Here is an 18,297-nt window from a genome sequence, read left to right on the forward strand (position 1 = left end):
ACAATTAAACCACACACGCTGCTTGTACGTGGAGGGGAGACCAAGATGCTTTGGTCACAACCTTGGAAGTAAGGTTTTGGTCATTGAAAAGCGATGCGTAGGCCGTCTAAACTTGACAAACATTGTTCATCCGCTTCCGGTTGTTTTTTTATTTTTTTTTCTTACTTATGAAATTATCTTTTTTGTTTTAATGATATACAATGACTATCAAATAATCAAATGGAAAAGATAAAATAACCCTAAATCAAAGGTAATTTTTTTTAAAATTTTTAAAGGCAATGATGTAATCTAACTGATTTAAAATTAAATCAAAGAAAAAAAAACTCATTTAAAAGTTTAATGTTATTTTGACGTCAACAGTAATAAAATAATTATACGATACAATACTTTTTATAAAAAAACTATTTAACCCTAATTATTATTATAATGATTAATGGGTTCCATAAAAAATACCTATTTCTCTTGAAACAAAAAAGCTAAATAATTTTGCGAACTAAGGGCAAAATAGTAGTTTACAGTTGACAATGCATAGTAAAACCTGAGCTCTTGTTATAATTTTGGATCGATGCCATATTTTTAGACGGAAAACCCCTCTCTTGAACACGGGTCCACACTCTGGCATACAGACAGAAACAAGGACGCTATTGCAATCCTGTGGACACCATCTCCGGTCACCATCTTCTTACAAGGGTGACATCTCAATCTTCTCTTCTCTTCTCGTTTTATGGTTAAAAAAATATGCTTATTGGCTAAATTTTAGTTTCTTGATTTAGTAAGATGAAATCGTGTCGCTGTTGTATTGAGTTTTGATAGATAAGGAAGCTAAAAGTTTGTGTTTTGATCATCTGTTTAATTGGCTTGAGCTTGAATTTGATTTTGTGGAAGAATTGTAGGAAAGACTGTTTGTTTGTTAAGGAAACGAAGGAAAATAAATGGGCTGTGATATTTGGAGTTTTTATCATAAATTTTTGCTTTGTTTCAAGTAACAAGATCATTTGCATAAATAGAACCAAAAGGCAAACAATCTAGGTTTTCCTCTGAAATCTAAAATAATCTGAATTTGTTTCTTTTTATCTGCTCGCTTTTTAGTGATTTGCCAATAAATTTGAAACCCCATGAAGCTTCTCTATGCTTGTGAACTGGCAAGAGAACACCAGTGATAATGGTATTGGTTGCGGTAGTTGCATACCAGTAATGCATTAATACAGGTGCGGTCAGTCTCATACATTGATGCACCACACATGTATGCAATTCATGCACTATTGGGATGCCAAGCAAAATGCGTGATGGTCCCCAGCGTTGGTCTAAATCGACTGCCGCTTGTTTGGTTGTTTTTTATATTACCCCTCGAAGAGTTATGTTTTTTCCTTGTTTGGTCCCTATGGAGAGAAGTTACCTTATGCAGCAAGTGTGTTGTTTCAAATTCCTTTTTGGGGTTTAGTTTTATGGATTATGGATTGTTGAGGTAAAATGGTATTTTAATTAGGATAAATGTGATAAACCAGCTCAGATGTGTCCTAGTATGAGTTTCAAGAATTTTGCAACCATGCGATTCAACAAAGGCGGTATGTTTATTTTCTCTTTATCTGCTCATCATTTAGTAATTTACCGATTACATGGAAACTCCAAGAATCTCCTCTGTGCTTATGAACTGATTGGAGAACACCAGTGATAGAGGTGCTTGTTGCCATTGTTGCATCCCAGCTATGGATGTAATACAATTGCTGTGCGTTTGTATGTTGACATACTACACATGTATGCAACGCATGTATGTCTGGGATGTGAAGCAAATCAGTTGTTTATCCCCTGCATTGGTTTTAATTGATTGCCGGTTGTTCAGTTCTTTTTAAATCCCCCCCCTAAAAAAAAGGGGTTTTGTTTCTTCCTTGTTTGGTCCTCCTGACCAGCAATTACTTTGTGTTTTTTAAGTGTGATGTTTCTGCTTTCATTACTTAAGGTACTTCGGGTTTGGTTCTATGGATCACAGATTACATTGCTAGGTGAAATAGCCTATTAATTAGGATAAATGTGATAAACCAGCTCAGATGTGTCCTGGCATGAGTTTCAAGAATTTTTTGATTTTGTTTTTCTGCAGAGATATATGTGATCAAAGACTTTCTCAATTGATCTCACTTACAATTTCCTGCCATTATTTTTCCCTAGATGACATGTAAATAAATTTTTTATGAAGATAGTTATGATGATTGTTGGTTATTGTCACTGAGATGTTAAACATACAATACAACTTTATCGGTGAGTATTTAGACATTTTCGGAGGTAAAAAATCTCTTATTTTTTTTTAAAATAAATTTGTGCGCGCGCGCGCGCGTGCCTTTGGAAGATTATGTTTTTAGCTGATACAAATTGAGTAATTTTCATTTTTGTTCTATTAATCTACACTTACAACTTACAGCTCTTGGTTGAGAATGTATTCTACAATCTATAGATGATACTGATATAGTATTTATTTATGTAACCAAGTGAATTTCACGTGCTTCCTCCTAGGCGCATGCTAGCTGCTAGCACATGTGATTTAATGAAGGGTGTTTTTTTCCTGCTTAGATCAGTTATTTCTGTTTAAACTTCATAATTTACCTATTAATAGTGATGTTATCATTCTTATTATATTTCTGTTACCTAATCAGTTTGGCTTTATTTGTTGCTATGTTTGTGGTGATTTTAATGCACATGTGTTTTGCAGGTTATCATGCTCATTGTTAGATATGTTAAATTTAGCTGAAGAACTTACAAAAAAGATAATGAAGAAACATGAGAATCTTGCTGAGACGGAAAAGCAACTAGAGATTGATAGGATCAGCAATCTGCCATGGGATGTATTGGATACCATCCTTGTGTGCTTGCCTCTTAGAGATGCTGCAAGGACTAGTATACTATCCAGTAAGTGGAGATATAAGTGGACTAATCTTTCACAGTTCATTTTGGATGATAAATGCATCCACTATTCTATATCAGACAAAACATCCAGATGGATAGAGATTAGGAAAATCATCGATCATGTTCACTCCAATCACAATGGACCAATAGAGAAGTTCAAGCTTGCGGCTTATTGCTGTCCAAACTATTCCGATTTAGACCAATGGATAAGGTTTTTAACAGAGAAAGGTATCAAGGAGTTAATTATCCAGGAGTTCAGTGTCATTAAGCATTTTAAGCTGCCTGATTCTGTTTTCTGTGGTCCAAAACTCAGTCACTTGGAGCTATATGGTTGCATATTAAGGCTTCCTTCATCATTCAAAGGATTTGATTGCCTTAAAATCCTTCAGCTCAATCATGTTTTCATAATAAGCGATACACTGGAACATTTAATCCGTAACTGCCCTGTTCTTGAGAAGCTGACACTGTTGAACCTTCATCATCTGGCTTGCGTAAGGATATATAACCCAAACCTGAAATATGTGAAAATAGATTCTGCATTTGAAGATATCTGTCTGGGAGATAGCTTGCTTCTAGCCAGTGTTGATATTCGTATGTTACCTATGAATGGGGGGATCACACGTCAGCCTCCCGAACAAGGGAAAGTTTGCACTTTATTCAGAGTTTTTGGTTATCTGCATGGTATAAACAGGCTAAGCTTATCCAATCAATTTCTTGAGGTATGCAGTTCTCTGTTTTTTTTCTAGAACTTGAAGTGGACAAACAGTTTTAAGCTTATCTGTTGTTTTCTCATGCATTTTTTTCCCAGTTTCTTGCCAATAAAGATGTGCCAGAAAGACTCCCTGCTCCATTCAACAGCCTCTTGGCCCTTGAACTAAAAGAAATAAGATTTGCTAGTTTAAAAGGCATAGCGGCTTCCATTTCTATACTCAGAAGCTCCCCAAATTTGGAAGATCTTCTTGTTACTGTGAGTTACTTGACAAAATAATTGTAAACATTTATATACCAATTTTTCAGTCTATGGAATAGAAAATCGAGTTACTTAAATTGATATTCTTATAGGAATTCTCTTGTTGGCATGCTTAGGTTTACCCATGTGATGATATTTCCAAACCTGTCATGGATTTGGTGACAGCACAGCTCCAGAGTGACTTTTATTTTAACCAACTCAAAGTGGTGAAGATCCGAGGCATTATTGGCACAAGAATCGAGTGGGAATTTCTCAGACTCATACTTGCTCATTCACCGGTGCTCGAGTCAATGACTATTGTAAAATTCAAAGGTGAGAGAATTTCTGAATCATTCTTGCAGGAAGTTGAGCGAGCTTCAAAACATGTCAAGTTTATTAGTTTAGCTCTATAAGTTTTTTTTCTCATGATGGCATTGCCAAGTTTGCTGTTGATGTTGTGTTCTTCACATTTTCCATTGTAAATTTTAATGTAAAGGTTATTAAACTAGTTAAACTTATCCACGGTTCTGAACTTGGTTATAGTCATCTTTCCTTTGAATACAAAATTTACAGACTTGGTTCAAGGTACATTTTTGTTATTTTGGACGTGGGCTTTTCATGCTGAAGGGGCTAAGGCATGTCAGCTCTTGATCCTTTAATTGCAGGTAAAAATATTTTGCTAACAGTGAACAGGTCAATTCTGTGAGCTATAACCAGGAGATTTTGGTTGCGTTCTGCATTTTCCACTGTGAAATGTAATATTTTCCTCAGCATATTGCTGGTATACATCTTAGTTGTGAATACGAATGGTCTGCAAAATAAGTTTTTTGAGTGTTGGGTTTTGATAGATGATTTCTACTGGTAAGAACATGTACACCTGGGAAAGGGGAAGGCAGAGATAGATCAGACTTCGACAATATGCTAGAAGGTGAAGAACCTACCCCCATTTATAACACTAGTGTGGTACAGCAATTGAACCTATGGATTTAAAGTGGATTTGGGCCAAGAAAATGTAGCTAAGTTTCTCTATAGCTCAACGCTTGCTTGCTCTAACAATGTGTCAGTGACAATACGAAAAGCTAATTGGAGAGGCATTTTTACTTGGCTCACGAGTGAAATCACTATTTATTGGAAGTGATGATTTCACGGTGTTGTTTCTTCACTTAAAAAACTTAACACTAGTTTTTAAAAATATTTTAATTTTTTTACAAGGTATATTAGTTATTAATTAACCAAAAAAAATATTTTTTTTTCATTTTAAATGAACAATAAAAAAATTAAAATATCATTGGAAAAAAAAAACTAAAATTGATGTCAATGGGCAGATTTTTTTTTTCATTTTGTTCAATTAATTTTTCTTTTTAATTTCATCTTTTAATTAAAAATAATATTTATTTTATATTTTAATTTTGATCCATAATTTTTTAATTGTTATTTTTTGTTTTGGATTTTTTTATGTAATTTATATTATTTTTTCAAATTAATCCTTCAATATTTAAAATTCACAAATTTCTCAACCAATAACGGTGCTATTGATAAAAAAAAAAAAAGAGAGTGCTCATGTGTGATTAATAAGAAAAGTTGATGTACTCTAAGAATATAGGTTAATGGAAGATAACCATTTCTCAAGAAAAGTAATGTTGTATTGACAATTCATGTGTAAATATCTTAATTTTGCATTGTGAACTGTGTCAATTGCTAGACCTCTAGGAATTTGCACGGAATTGGGATTCGGTCTGAGGATTGTTGGTTTGAGTCTACTTGAACCGGAGAGCAGTCCGCTTGATGATTTGTTGTCGCCGGCCAAAAATTTAACGGACAGCGCCTCTGTGCAAAAAGGGGACAGATTGCTTTAAGTTTGGGCCTCAAACGGACAGCCCTTATGTTTTTTTCATCATCATCATAGCCATGCACAAATTTCTTCTATCCACTTGTTCAACTAACCTGTTTCATTTTTTAATTATTATTATTTTACGCAATCAAGGTGGAGAATTTCCCATTTCGAACTCCAACAACTGCTGCTGTGGAAGAAGCAGACCATTGCTTGAAGGCTCTGCAAGCACTTGATTGCACAGGAAAACCGACACTCCTGGGAAAGGCCATGATTCGTTATCCCATGAGTCCTCGCCACTCTCGATTTCTCCTTACTGTTATCCAAATGATGAGGAAACAGAATAAGAAAAATCATGCGAGACCAACTGTTACTCTAGGACATGCAGTTGCAACAGCTGCAGCAGCGAAGCTTGCCTAATCCTTTTCTCATGTGTTTTGGAGGAGTTTGAGATGGACCGAAAATCTGCTACATATACTTCTTCGAGTAGACTTTATAAAAGATGTAAATTTGTCTGAGTAGGATTAATTATGGACTCATGGAACCATGGAGGATCTAGAGCAAGCTTGGAGGGATTTGTCCCGTGAGAGCTCTTCGAAAAGAATCTAAAAGACAACGAGGAAGGGTCTAACGTGAAGCTCTCTGTGCTGGCTGGATAGATAGGGTTGCCAAACGCATCAGAGGAAATTCAAGGTCAATGGAAGGACATAGGAAAGCAAAGGCAGTTCGGTATCAAGCTTGCATGGTTGATGAAATTGTATTTCTCAACCGTCGGTCCTCTCTTTATCATGCAGCTCCTGAGTTTTTAGTGTGCTCTGAATTGCTGCATACAAAATGGCCATACATTCATGGACCAAAAAGGGGTGAAACCTGAATGGCTTGCCAATTATGGCGAGTCTTCGTGTGATTTTTCTGAAGTAGAACACCATAAACCTTTTTATCATCCTAAACTGACCAAGCATTTCATGCGATTGTTCCATTTTTTACGCTTCGTCTGTGGGAGCTTCTGCAATGTTATTTGCCATTTAGAAGGTTAAACTTTTGAAGGTATTTGCAAATTTCCAGAACTGATCCAATCTTTGTTCTCGGCAAAAGAATCGGACATGGAGTGCTACGACTTCTACAAAGGACGTGGACTTTTTTGTAGGCTAGAAAGGTTTTTTTTCTTTCTTAATCCTCTTTAGAATTGTTGTTCTCTAGTTTGCTTGCTACTATACCAAAGTTTTAGCTGAAGAACACTTCTTGACACACCAACACATACTGCTCATATTATTTCGAAGTCAATGATTTGGCTCAGAAAATAGTAGTCCACGATCATCAAGGCTAAGGAGCATTATTTTTACAGGAGATGTGATCACTTCGAATTGCGAAAACTGAAGTCTAAGTATATCGAACACATTGGCTCTCAAAGTAAATTGGATCCTCATAGAATTGTCACTCAGTAGGAATACAAATAAAAGGATTTTTAAGTACTGTCAGTTTCTCAAAACAGGATCTGTACAATTTGATGAAAACATCAAGTCCTTTGGAGCCTAGATTATACCACTATTATACATCAAAAGAAACCTCAATCATGAAAACACTATCACAAAACAGCTTCACCTATAATGATTTTCTATTATTCTAAATCTCTTTAAATGAAGAAAAAAAGAAGAGAAAATATATTGAATTTTTGTAAGGAAATTCACCTTGGGCCAGAGAGCTCCATTGCTTGGACTAGTAATGATGAGTCATCGGTGAGATCAGAATATCGATCTGACGAGGAGAACTCGTGGGGTTTGGACTTGGTTGCTTCTGCTCTTTGAGAAGCTTCCCAGCTTTCCGCTAGCCCATCTCCTTCAAGCATTTTAACTACTTCATACATTTTAGGTCTTTGGCTTGGAAGGTATTGGGTGCACAAGAGGGCAACTTGTACCATCTCCTCAAGCTCAATTCTATCATAATTTCCCTTTAGATCCTTGTCTACAAGCATTTCAAGCTTTTTCTCTTGATGAATCTTCTTTACCTGCAATTATAATCAACAGATATCAGAGAACTGAACTGCAGACTATAGAGCAAAGATTTCTAAAGCATTTATAGGCAGAATTGATATAAAGTAGATTGTAATCACCCAATCTAGCATGGCTCCTTTCTGATTGGCTGCCTTGCCAAACTCTAGTGCTCTTTGGCCTGTGATTAATTCAAGAAGCAGGATACCAAATCCAAAAACATCTGTTTTATCTGAGGATTGACCAGTTGAAAGATATTCAGGTGCTATATGCCCGACAGTGCCTCTCACGGCAGTAGTGACATGTGAATCTTGATGATCCAAAAGCTTTGCCAACCCAAAATCACCAACCACAGCTTCACAATAATCATCAAGCAATATATTTGCAGCCTTAACATCCCTGTGGATTATCTTTGGATCACACTGCTCATGGAGGTACAATAGTCCCCTCGCAGCTCCTAAGGCAATTCTCTTCCTGGTGCCCCAATCCAAGACTGGTTTCCCTTCCAAAAATAATACAGGATCATCAGTTTAGCTACTCAAAATATGCATTTTGCCATTTTAGGCTAACGATACTGACAATCATAGCAATAGAAATCAAACTCGACTACCTTTGAGACGTGAAGCGACGCTGCCATTGGACATGTATGGATAAACTAGAAGTCTTTCTGTTGGTGTCATACAAAATCCATAGAGCCTAAGGAGGTTCCGGTGCACTGCTAAGCTGATCATCTCAACTTCTGTTTGGAATTGAATCTCTCCTCCACTGGCACTGCCATCTTTAAGCCTCTTGACAGCTACAACAGTCCCATCATGGAGAATCCCTTTGTACACATTGCCAAAACCTCCTTTTCCTAGTATGTTCTTATTGCTGAAGTTGTTTGTCGAAATCTGAAGTTCTCTAAACTGAAATTTCCTCAAGTTTCCAAGAGAAACTTCCTCGTGTTGGCGATCTGACGAGTCACAGAATTGCACCATCATATTTACTATAAGATTAGCTACCATAGCAAGTATTTAGTAAAATTAAAGGGTTATATATGTTACACACCTTTAACATCAAAAAATGTAGGTTGATTGTTCCTTTGTCTCCACCACAAAAATAATCCAAACACAAGAATAAGAAGTGAGACAGAACCAACGCTTGAGCCAAATGCAAGAGCTATTTGGTGACTCTTCGGTCTTTCTGCAGGTTGGGCTGCTAAAGATGTGATGAGATTACTATCATTATCAATCCAAAGCAAGTTGTAAATTGTGAATCGAATTATTAAATTAGGATAGCACATTCCATTTTCCTTACTTGGTGTGTTATTCAAGTTCATGGATATTGGCATTAGGGTTGTCCCATAGCATTCTGGTTCAGAACCTGTTGGACAGATTAGAGGGTTTCCAGAAATGCTGCAAGAATAAGAAATGCAACAGAAGATTCATTTAAAGTTGGCCTTCCAATTCACTATTCAGAGAAAGAGAGAGGAAGAGGAGAGAGATTTACCTGAATGTTTTGGTAGGAAATCTTGGTACAGGGCCACTCAGGTTATTGAATGACAAGTCACTGAAATCCACAGACAAAAAATCTTTTAATAACACATTTTAATCAGGTTATAAATCTTTGATTTACAAGAATAGGATCAAGAGACATACAGTAACACAAGCTGGGTCATGTTAGCCAATGACATTGGGAATTCTCCAGAGAGACTGTTATTATTTAGCCTCCTAATCCAGATCAAAGAACCCAAGTCAAAATTAGACCCAAAGGAGAGAGATTCTTTAGGATGCAACAACAAAGTACTTCGAGCTTAATATTGTAACTGCAAAATTTCAAGCTCACATGTATTCTAGATTCCTCAGATGGCCTAAAGAGGAAGGAATTTTCCCAGTAAAGAAGTTATTAGAAAGATCAAGTGTGTGAAGCTTTGAGAGCTTTCCTATCTCCGCAGGAATTGGTCCTGTAATATTATTGCTCTGCAGGAGCCTGAAAATACATGTAACATCCCAAATGTTAAGACTTAATACAAGTAACATAGAAGGAACTTTCTCTCTTCAAAACTGTAGAACTGTCCGTTTGTTTCTTGAATACTTACACAGTCTGAAGATTTGTCAAGTTGCCAATAGTTGGAGAAAGAGTTCCAGATAAATTCTGGCTAGGAGTTCCCCTGCAACAAGGCCATTTCAGCATCCTCAATAAATGATCATTTCTTGTTCCTAAATTACTAGCAATCCATATCGGTTTCATGACATGCAGTCTATGTTTTGAGATTTTTGTCCATGAAATATGAGATTGTAGAAGACTTACAGGCCGATGACAAGACTCTCAGAAGAGCAAGTGACCATAGTCCAGCTACATGGATCAACAGCATCTCCATCCCAATTCTCAAGAACCCCATGAGGGTCATCTAAAGAAGCTTTTATTCCCATTAAAGCTTGAACTGAAAAATGAACACCCATGTCAGAAAAGGCCTTCCATTTTTCTTCATATTAATTTGAAGCCAAGGGAAAGGAAAGAATTTTGAAGTTACCTTCATAGTTTACTCCTTTAGGAGTCAGCAATCCATTTACAGTAGTCAGAAGCCACAAGCAAGCCACAAAATAGAGACCAACTTCTCTTCTCCTCATTGCCATTGCAGTCATGAAGTGTACAAGAACCACAGAACAAAACAAGAAATGCTAAATTTTTCTGCAAATGGCAACTGTTTTAGCTACTAGAGAAATCACCTTTGAAATGGATTACTTTTGTATAACGTAATACTTAGATTTGAACCCACGTCTTGCCTTACAGGCCAGAAATCCATTCACCAAAATCTTTTCTGTGTCAGACCCAAGAAAAGAACCAATGTTTTGGCTGTATAATAAAGGGAACTAGCATTAGCATGCCTGTCATTTAGTCAGTATAGGTTAAAGAAAAGAATAATATATATAGCCATACTATATTGTATACGGACTTAATCTTAAAAGCACCAAAAGTAAATAAATCTAGGCAATATTCTTAATCCAAGGAGAGAATTGGAAATTCCCATTTCTGAGTTAATCATGCATTGCCCCAGAAAGCATATTTTTTACCTGTAGCTGTGAATTTTATATTACTCGCCACAGTAGTGACAAACAAAAGGCAACTAGGCATGAAAATTATAATAATTACAAAATATTAAGATAGTTTAAATTATCTGTATGCATAGAGTGAATCAAAATTCTTTCTGGGTTTGTGAGTCATCAGTCTTCTTGTTATAGACATGGAGATAGGTTATGCATATGTTGTTGTTGTTGTACTACTTTGTACCAAAAAAAAATACAACAACATGAGGATTATTGTCATGTCTGTGTGTACTTTTCCAGGATGTGCATGGTTATCACTAAAGGTAGTGTCTCTGTGATGAGATCAAAATGCATTGCTTGAGGCAGAGGAATCCAACATTCTCTTGAGTTTGGCCATACAGCAAAAAGACCCAAACCCCATTTTTCTAAATTTTAATTTTTAACCTTTTACTCTTTATTTTTTTGAGAATGTGAGGATCTCGAGGCAGAAAAACTTGAGGCTCGAGATTGATGATGGTGGATTTGGTCACCCACTATCTTAGGACCATGACACCATGAGTATCTTTGTTGGCATTAAACATTTTTATATTACTATATGCTCTTGCCATTGTTTGTATATGTAGTCACTTTTGTGCTGTAAAATGTTGGGGGATTGCTTTTATAGATTCCATACAGCCAACCACTACCAGCTAACTGTCACACACAGAGAGTCTTCTTTTCTTCGACAGACAGTCGTTCCAACCCAAAAAGAAAAACTTTTAAAAGCAAAAGCTGCAGTATAATAGCGTGTTTTTACATGAAATAATAATGGTTGCAATTTCAAATAAATTTTTATTTTAAAATATATCAAATTAACAACCGCGTTCCTCTCTCTCAAATTACTAAAGCACTTCGATACATAACGGTATCATCGAGCATGAGCAGTTCAAAAGAAGAAAGAAAGAAGGAAGAAAGCATCATTGGCTGCGTGCATTACAGCATGCTTGTAAAAATGGTGGAATTAAAGGCTTTTGTAGGACTGCTAGAGATCTGTGATCATTTGGGAATCCAGACTTTGAGCATGTTCATCTGTCTTGTTGCAATAATTATGTGAACTTATGACAGATTAATTAAAAACCCACATCCAAAACAAGCTGATTTTCAGCCCTAGAAGAAGCCTTAATTAATGTGGTCGTTGTTGTTGCTTCTGGTAAGAAAAGGGGCTGTCATGTATTTGATTGTGCCATAAGTATCGAAATTTGTCATATGTCAATGTCACATGCATCAAATTAAGCACTTGGCCGAATAAATAATGTCTAGTGGCATTTAGCTCTCATTAGATGTGTAGCTGCTAGCGAGAGGCGGGGTTATTTTTTTTATTTTATAAATAAAATAAAATAAAACCAAGTAGATTAAATAAATTAGTTTTATTTTAATCAAATAATTAAAAAAATAAACAATAATAGATAGGTTAAATAAAAAAAATGATCATAATGATATGGGAAAAAACTTTTTTTTAATAAATATAATTTAATTCTTAGTCAATTAAATACGTAGGACAAAATTAGATTAAAAAAAACAAAATAAGAGCTCGAGTTTACCTGAGTTAGCATTACAAACCTATAACCTAAGCAATAAATGGCAAGCTAACCCAAGTTAGCATGCAAACCTACAACCCAGGTCATGAGATCGGGATAATCTGATAGAAAAGAAAACAAAGAAAATCACAAAGCAATTCTTTTTTAAAAAGCCAATATCGAATGATGAAATCGTAAAAGAAAATAAGTAAAAGAAATTGATGTTAACCTGTGTTAACTTTTCAAACTTATAACCCGGGTCATTAGACTAAAAACACCATATATGAAAAAAAATCACAAAACTCAATCCTTAAGCAATCAAATATTAAATGATAAAATTAAAAAAAAAATTATACAAAAGGATCCAAAACCAAAAATAGCAATAAAAACAATGAGGATCAAAATATAAATAAAAAACAAATTAGAGGACATCAATAATTTTTTTTATTAAAGGGTGAAATTGAAAAAATGAGGACCATATTGAAAAAAATATCATAGATTGAGTTTAAAGGATGAAATTAAAAATAAATAAAAAAATTACAAGAGGGTTAAGAATAAGAATTAGAAATAAAAAAAAATAATGATCAAAATTGAAATATAAATAGCTATAAGGAAAACTCCGAGTTTTTGAATGGCCAGTAAGAATTTCAAAGGAAAAAAAGAGACAAGAGAGGGGGAAAAAAGAAAAGAGACCACCAAGGACAAACCATCTCACCTCCCTAACACGTGCAACTCCAGTACAAAAAAAGATGTTGTGATGATTCCAACGACTAATGGAAGGGAGATTTTGGCTGCCAAGAGAAGCTGCATGCACCACCAAAAGATCATAAGTATCTCCCACTAGTGTGTGTGCTATACGCGCTAGCCACTTTGTCATTTAAATAATATTTTATTTTTAGCAAAAAACAAACTGTCCTCGTTCATGTTAATGATAACAAAAAGGCCATAATAAAAGGAGAAAAAACCCTTAAATACAAGTTTTAAAAATTTCACTTTTAATAGCGACTAAGTCATTGTATTGTGCATTACAATATGAAAAAATAAAAAAGACCAAACATGTCAGTTTTAATTTTTTTAAAGGGTAAATTAATAATTTTATCGTGCTTTACAGAATGAAAAGAATATTATGATAATGATCGATAAGCCTTGAAAAAGACCAAAATACCCCTAAAATAAAGGCCATTCAATTTTTTTTTGGAAAGAGAAAAATAATAATTATACCATCTAGTTAATGAATCGTGGAATATGTGCAGGTGTACAGTGAATCTCCCTATAGTTTTGGCTTTCTTTTGATTTTAATTGTCATAAATTTCAGGCGAATACAAAGATTCTAGCTAGCAACCATAAGATGTGCTTTGAATTGTATGTTGGCTGAGATTGCATTTAGTTTTGGACTAATCGACCATTATAGAAGATAAAGACAACAAATATTTATCTGAACAGGATTAATTGAACATCTAATGATAGCCAAATTAAAAAATAAAACAGTACTCACGAGTGATTTTTGAGCTCATGTGAGGGTGAAATAACTTGAATCCAGACAAAATTTAGGCAGTCTAGACAATATTGGATAATTAGGAAGGCCAAGACGACGACCCAGGCAATCATAGCACGAAAAAAGAAACTGGAATTTGACCAAGAATGCAGAAGAAATTAAAGATTGTAGCAATTTAATGTCATAAAATGACAAATATGTCCAGAGATTAGGGACCAAAAAGATTACAGCATGAAGGGCAATATATATATATATATATATATATATATATATATATATATATATATAATTGTCTCTTTCCCTAAACAAATTTATTATAAAGGAAGGGCTCCCTCCTTAGATTTTGATTCCAATTATCCAAGGTTTAGTTTTCCCCTTCTTTTGTCTTCATTGCATGTCTTCACTGCTTCGTTTGTCCTTGGAAAACTAACGATAATAATAAGGTCACAGCACCACAGTGCTGGTGTGGCATGGAACTCTACAGCCTAGTAGCTAGGATCTTGACAAGTGGCAAGCCTTTATACTTTCATGCCACATGTCTTACTGTGATTGGTTTTCAAAGTGGTCCCAGCGTCTCGTATAATTGCAAGATGACAAGAGCGGAGGAGATCACTAGGGTACATGTAAAATAAGGGCAGGAAGTGGGAATAATATATATATATATATATATATATATATATATATATATATATATATATATTATTGGATGTTTGAGTTAGTTGGTATTTACTTCAATTAATTTTTACAAATTCTGAAATTAATAATTATATATATTTTTAGTAATTCTGAAAAAACTCCAACTCGTGATTGTAAAAAAACAAATTTAAAATTTAATTAATTGAGTTATCCTTTAATATTGTTATTTATATATACCTATGTAGTGATGTTGTGTTAACGTGTATGTTAAAATATTAAATAAAAAATATTTTAAAAAACACTTATTATCTAAATATGATATCACTGTGGCAGCAGTGAGCACTTCCAGATTAGTTAAATGAGTAAGAAATAATTATGCTCGGCTAAGTTGTTGAGGCTTTAATGGAGGAGGGAAGATCCATTTACTTCTACGTTGTTGATTATTAATAGTAAGTACAAACCCACATTGGTATATGCCCTAAGACAGTGGCAATCCAGCAGAAGTTGAGATTTTCAGGCCGTTCAAACCAAAGTTCAGAAATCCCTAGAGACCCCATCTTGATGTCCCCATATCTCACAACCCTCTGCCTGATAGTCTTCTCAGCTTGTCCACTGTAATAGAGGGTCATTTCTCATCAAAGAACCGTATAAAAGGTTGACCATGCATGCTGCATCGTGGGATCCAATGGCTGATGATCAGAAAAAGCTCATTTGAAGTACCATTAGCTTAGTTGGTGATATCAAAAGTTTTTCAAACGTCTTAATAACTTTTGTAGATTGTTCATAATAGTGGCAGCAATTCTTTTTTCTCAATAATACTACTTGTAATGTGCGTGATGATTTGAAAAAAGCTTTCCAAGGGACAGCGGGCATCATTCGTGCGACCCCAAGTGGAGAGCCACTGGTCTGGCCTTCCTTTAAAGCTTTAGAATGAATTAGCACTTTTCTTAAAAAGAAGATTATTATCAATGCATACCCCAATATTCAAACAGAGAGCCAATGAAAGTGAAAGAAAGGGAGATGAGGAGGGTGAAGATCAGAGCTCACACATGGCCTTGTGATTTCCTAGTTAGTTCTCAATTCAAAAGCGCAAGTAGCTAGCTAGATGTCCAGTGTAAACTCCCTTATTCAAGGATTCAAGCTATGAGCAAGGCCCCAACCACATGATTCCTCTCACTCTCCCCAGCAGCATACAAAAGAACATTAGTTATTACATCTCTTTAACAGTTCAAGTTTATTTCAGCGAATATGAAGTCCATCAAAAAGTACACGCCCTAATACATGGTGGCCATTATTCTTGTGTTCTTGTCGGCCAGATTGAAGGAAGGTGAGGGGAAAAAAATATTCAAGTGATATTTGTATCTCTTTTGGGACATGAAGGAGGGTGGATCATTGACAGGAAAGTGAAAGTAAAACGTTCACAAGATGAAAGACAGTAATGGTACCAATATCAATAGCATGGTGGAGGGAAAGCAAATATTAGGAAACACTAGGGTCCCATCATTTCTTCTTTTTTTCACTTGCCATGGATGGAATTATTTGGTTTACAGGACCTTTTTTTAACAGCTACAAAAGAACCCCCAAAGTCTAGAAACTTGCTTTACAGGACCTCTTCTAGTCCCTCCTGCCCACGAAATTATTTGGTTCCATGGTCCCATGCTCTTCTTTTTACAATGTGTTGCCTGTGGAACAATAATAGCACACCCCCCCCCCCCCCCCCTCTCTTTGTACTCGTCTTTAGAGAAAATTCTGATTCTTTTCATTTGAAAGAGAAGAGTAGAAGTTCAAATCATTTCTCGGCCTTGTAAAGTAGCTAGTATTGTACAGTCGAAGAGATATTTCTTGTAAGAAATAGTTGAAGAGAAGTTTCAAATTTCTCATGGTATTATCCACAATTTTCAAAAGATGAAATTTGGTTCATGTATGCATGCTAAACTTTTTGGAGGCCAATGGCCGAACGATGCTAATGTGTAATTACCGCACTGCATGCATTACATGCAATTGTGATGAGATAAGTGTTAAAATAGCCTGAAATCTAGAATTTTAGTGGCAAATAGGAATGTTGGATTTGAATAAAAATAGCAGAAATACCCACTAAATTCAAATCCAATAGCCTGTATAACATATATATGAATCCAAACCATCCTTGATTTTCTTTCCTTTCTTTCCTTTCAACTGTGTAAGCTTTGCCCCACTAAAAATCACCTCAAGATTCACTTACACATATGCATACAGACATATATAATAATAGTCACATGAATCCAAACTATCCTTCCACATAACAGAAGTCTAGGGAACATGAACCATTCCTGCGAATCTTGTCAGAGCAATCTGAAATCTTCCTTGTAAGTGTATATATAATATAAGCCTCGAACCTCACACAGTGGCACCACCAACTCGTAAATTTATTGCAGCACTAGTTTGATTTTTGGGGTGGATAAACAACCCAGCAAAGTTAGACTGCAATGGTCCGGTTTTTGGTCCCCTACACAATTAGATTCACTGGTTCAACTGTGACACTCTTTGTATAGAAGTAATAGCTACTAATCATCACAGAATGATGGCAATTTTTGTCATACTTGTTGTAAGAACATCAGTTGTCATGTTGTCCAAGCCTGAAACTCCAGAACTCGTCACATGAATTCAAGATATATGAATACTAGGCTCCAAGAAGAAGCTTCCACTGTTGATCTCCCATTATAAATTCAATTTCAATATTCCATCAGCATAGTGAAGAATGGTTACGATCATTTGTTTGGTCACTCTCATCACGTTTTGCTAATTGATGGGTCTTATTCGATCCATTTGGCTTGAAAATTTTAATGGGAATATATACAACAGAATCTTATAATTTTGAATGGAAATAAAAAAAAGGGCAACTGATGTATCATTTTCCTCCAACTGGACAAGGTGAACATTCAATCCTGCATATTCTCTGAATAAACAATGCCAAAAACACAGAATTAGAAAGCACGCTAAGGTTTAATATTAACTTAATGACCTCATTAAGAGTAGAAAATTAAGTTTGCAATCAAGAACAATTTACAGCAAATCATTGCTTTCGGTTTGCAGTAAGCCATCTTGCAATCAAAAGATGAATGTGGATTTTTTCTTCTAGTTTCTTTCCTGAAAGGCGTTCTGTAGAAAGCCTGCGTTGTTTTACCTACTCTAGAAACATATTTTGAACCCTACGCTGATCTAGAGAATCCACATCTCCAGTGAGAAAAAAAGCTCAAGGTTTGGTGCCCCCACGCACCTCAATTATTCAAAAAGACAAATACGGGAAATTACATCAAGAAAACAAGTTCTTGCTTTCCTAATCAAAGTCTAAATCATACCAGTTATTTTTATTGAGAGTTACTATTTATGAATTTGTTTGCAAATTTTGAAATGCTTAGGAATGACAGAAAATAAACTTTATATGATAAGATAGGTCCTTGTAACCAAAATAAAGCAATTATTAAATGATTCTTTGATTGTTGTGCAAACAAAATGAAGAGATTAACAAGCTAATCAAATACAAAAGTCGGTGGCTTCAGATGAAGGTGGACCTGAAATTTCCGACTTCCCTTTAAAGCGAAGAAAGGCATGTGCCGGTGTGTCCGCACCCTTTTTGGCCTGCATACACATACAACAAAAGTACTCAACGTTTTTCTGTCGTGGAATATATGTAACATGGAAATGAAAATGACAAAATGTTAAAAAAAATTACTCAACCTAATTGATGGATCAGTAAATTCAATATCCTATCCGTTTGTTTAAACACCTCATCTAGAAAAGGGCTAAAGGGAGGGTACCAACTTAATATACTCGGGTTTGACAGAGTACTAAACTCAGATGACATAGGTCAGACTTGCTTTCAGACACAACGTTTTTGGATTCAGTTACGCACAGAATCTAAGTGCTTGAAGGTGTGGCAAG

At 35.3% G+C, this 18,297-nt stretch overlaps 2 protein-coding genes across 5 annotated transcripts; one reads left to right on the forward strand and one right to left on the reverse strand.

The window, feature by feature from the left end:
- The first annotated feature begins 573 nt into the window (after positions 1-573).
- On the forward strand, positions 574-4,432 carry LOC133671649 (F-box/FBD/LRR-repeat protein At1g13570-like). Of its 3 annotated transcripts, XM_062092461.1 has the most exons (5): positions 574-690; positions 1,487-1,565; positions 2,702-3,614; positions 3,704-3,862; positions 3,982-4,432. In XM_062092461.1, the coding sequence occupies exons 3-5, from the start codon at positions 2,724-2,726 to the stop codon at positions 4,255-4,257; spliced, it is 1,326 nt and encodes a 441-aa protein (XP_061948445.1). In that variant the 5' UTR covers positions 574-690; positions 1,487-1,565; positions 2,702-2,723; the 3' UTR covers positions 4,258-4,432. The 3 variants fall into 3 exon arrangements, with proteins under 3 accessions (XP_061948445.1, XP_061948443.1, XP_061948444.1); XM_062092459.1 differs by lacking the exon at positions 1,487-1,565; XM_062092460.1 differs by lacking the exon at positions 574-690 and having other exon boundaries at positions 702-1,565.
- Positions 4,433-7,080: 2,648 nt separating this feature from the next.
- Positions 7,081-10,558, reverse strand: LOC133671617 (protein NSP-INTERACTING KINASE 1-like). Of its 2 annotated transcripts, none has more exons than XM_062092424.1 (11): positions 10,176-10,558; positions 9,953-10,085; positions 9,741-9,812; positions 9,488-9,631; positions 9,301-9,372; positions 9,152-9,211; positions 8,960-9,057; positions 8,711-8,857; positions 8,274-8,615; positions 7,786-8,165; positions 7,081-7,680 (listed from the first exon to the last, which is right to left on the reverse strand). In XM_062092424.1, the coding sequence occupies exons 1-11, from the start codon at positions 10,285-10,287 to the stop codon at positions 7,360-7,362; spliced, it is 1,881 nt and encodes a 626-aa protein (XP_061948408.1). In that variant the 5' UTR covers positions 10,288-10,558; the 3' UTR covers positions 7,081-7,359. The 2 variants fall into 2 exon arrangements, with proteins under 2 accessions (XP_061948408.1, XP_061948407.1); XM_062092423.1 differs by having other exon boundaries at positions 8,711-8,860; positions 10,176-10,557.
- Between the last annotated feature and the right edge of the window lie 7,739 nt (positions 10,559-18,297).

Source organism: Populus nigra, chromosome 13 (genome assembly GCF_951802175.1).
Source record: "Populus nigra chromosome 13, ddPopNigr1.1, whole genome shotgun sequence".
Taxonomy (NCBI): Eukaryota; Viridiplantae; Streptophyta; class Magnoliopsida; order Malpighiales; family Salicaceae; genus Populus; species Populus nigra.

Excerpts from the sequence above, each read along its gene's own strand:
- LOC133671649 (XM_062092461.1), top strand. The coding sequence starts at position 2,724 with ATGTTAAATTTAGCTGAAGAACTTACAAAAAAGATAATGAAGAAACAT. Across the intron at positions 3,615-3,703 it reads TATCCAATCAATTTCTTGAG|TTTCTTGCCAATAAAGATGT; the intron begins GTATGCAGTTCT and ends TTTTTTTCCCAG. Across the intron at positions 3,863-3,981 it reads TGGAAGATCTTCTTGTTACT|GTTTACCCATGTGATGATAT; the intron begins GTGAGTTACTTG and ends TGGCATGCTTAG.
- LOC133671617 (XM_062092423.1), bottom strand. The coding sequence starts at position 10,287 with ATGACTGCAATGGCAATGAGGAGAAGAGAAGTTGGTCTCTATTTTGTG. Across the intron at positions 9,373-9,487 it reads CTGAGGAATCTAGAATACAT|GAGGCTAAATAATAACAGTC; the intron begins GTGAGCTTGAAA and ends GATCTGGATTAG. Across the intron at positions 8,861-8,959 it reads GAACTTGAATAACACACCAA|CAGCCCAACCTGCAGAAAGA; the intron begins GTAAGGAAAATG and ends TCACATCTTTAG.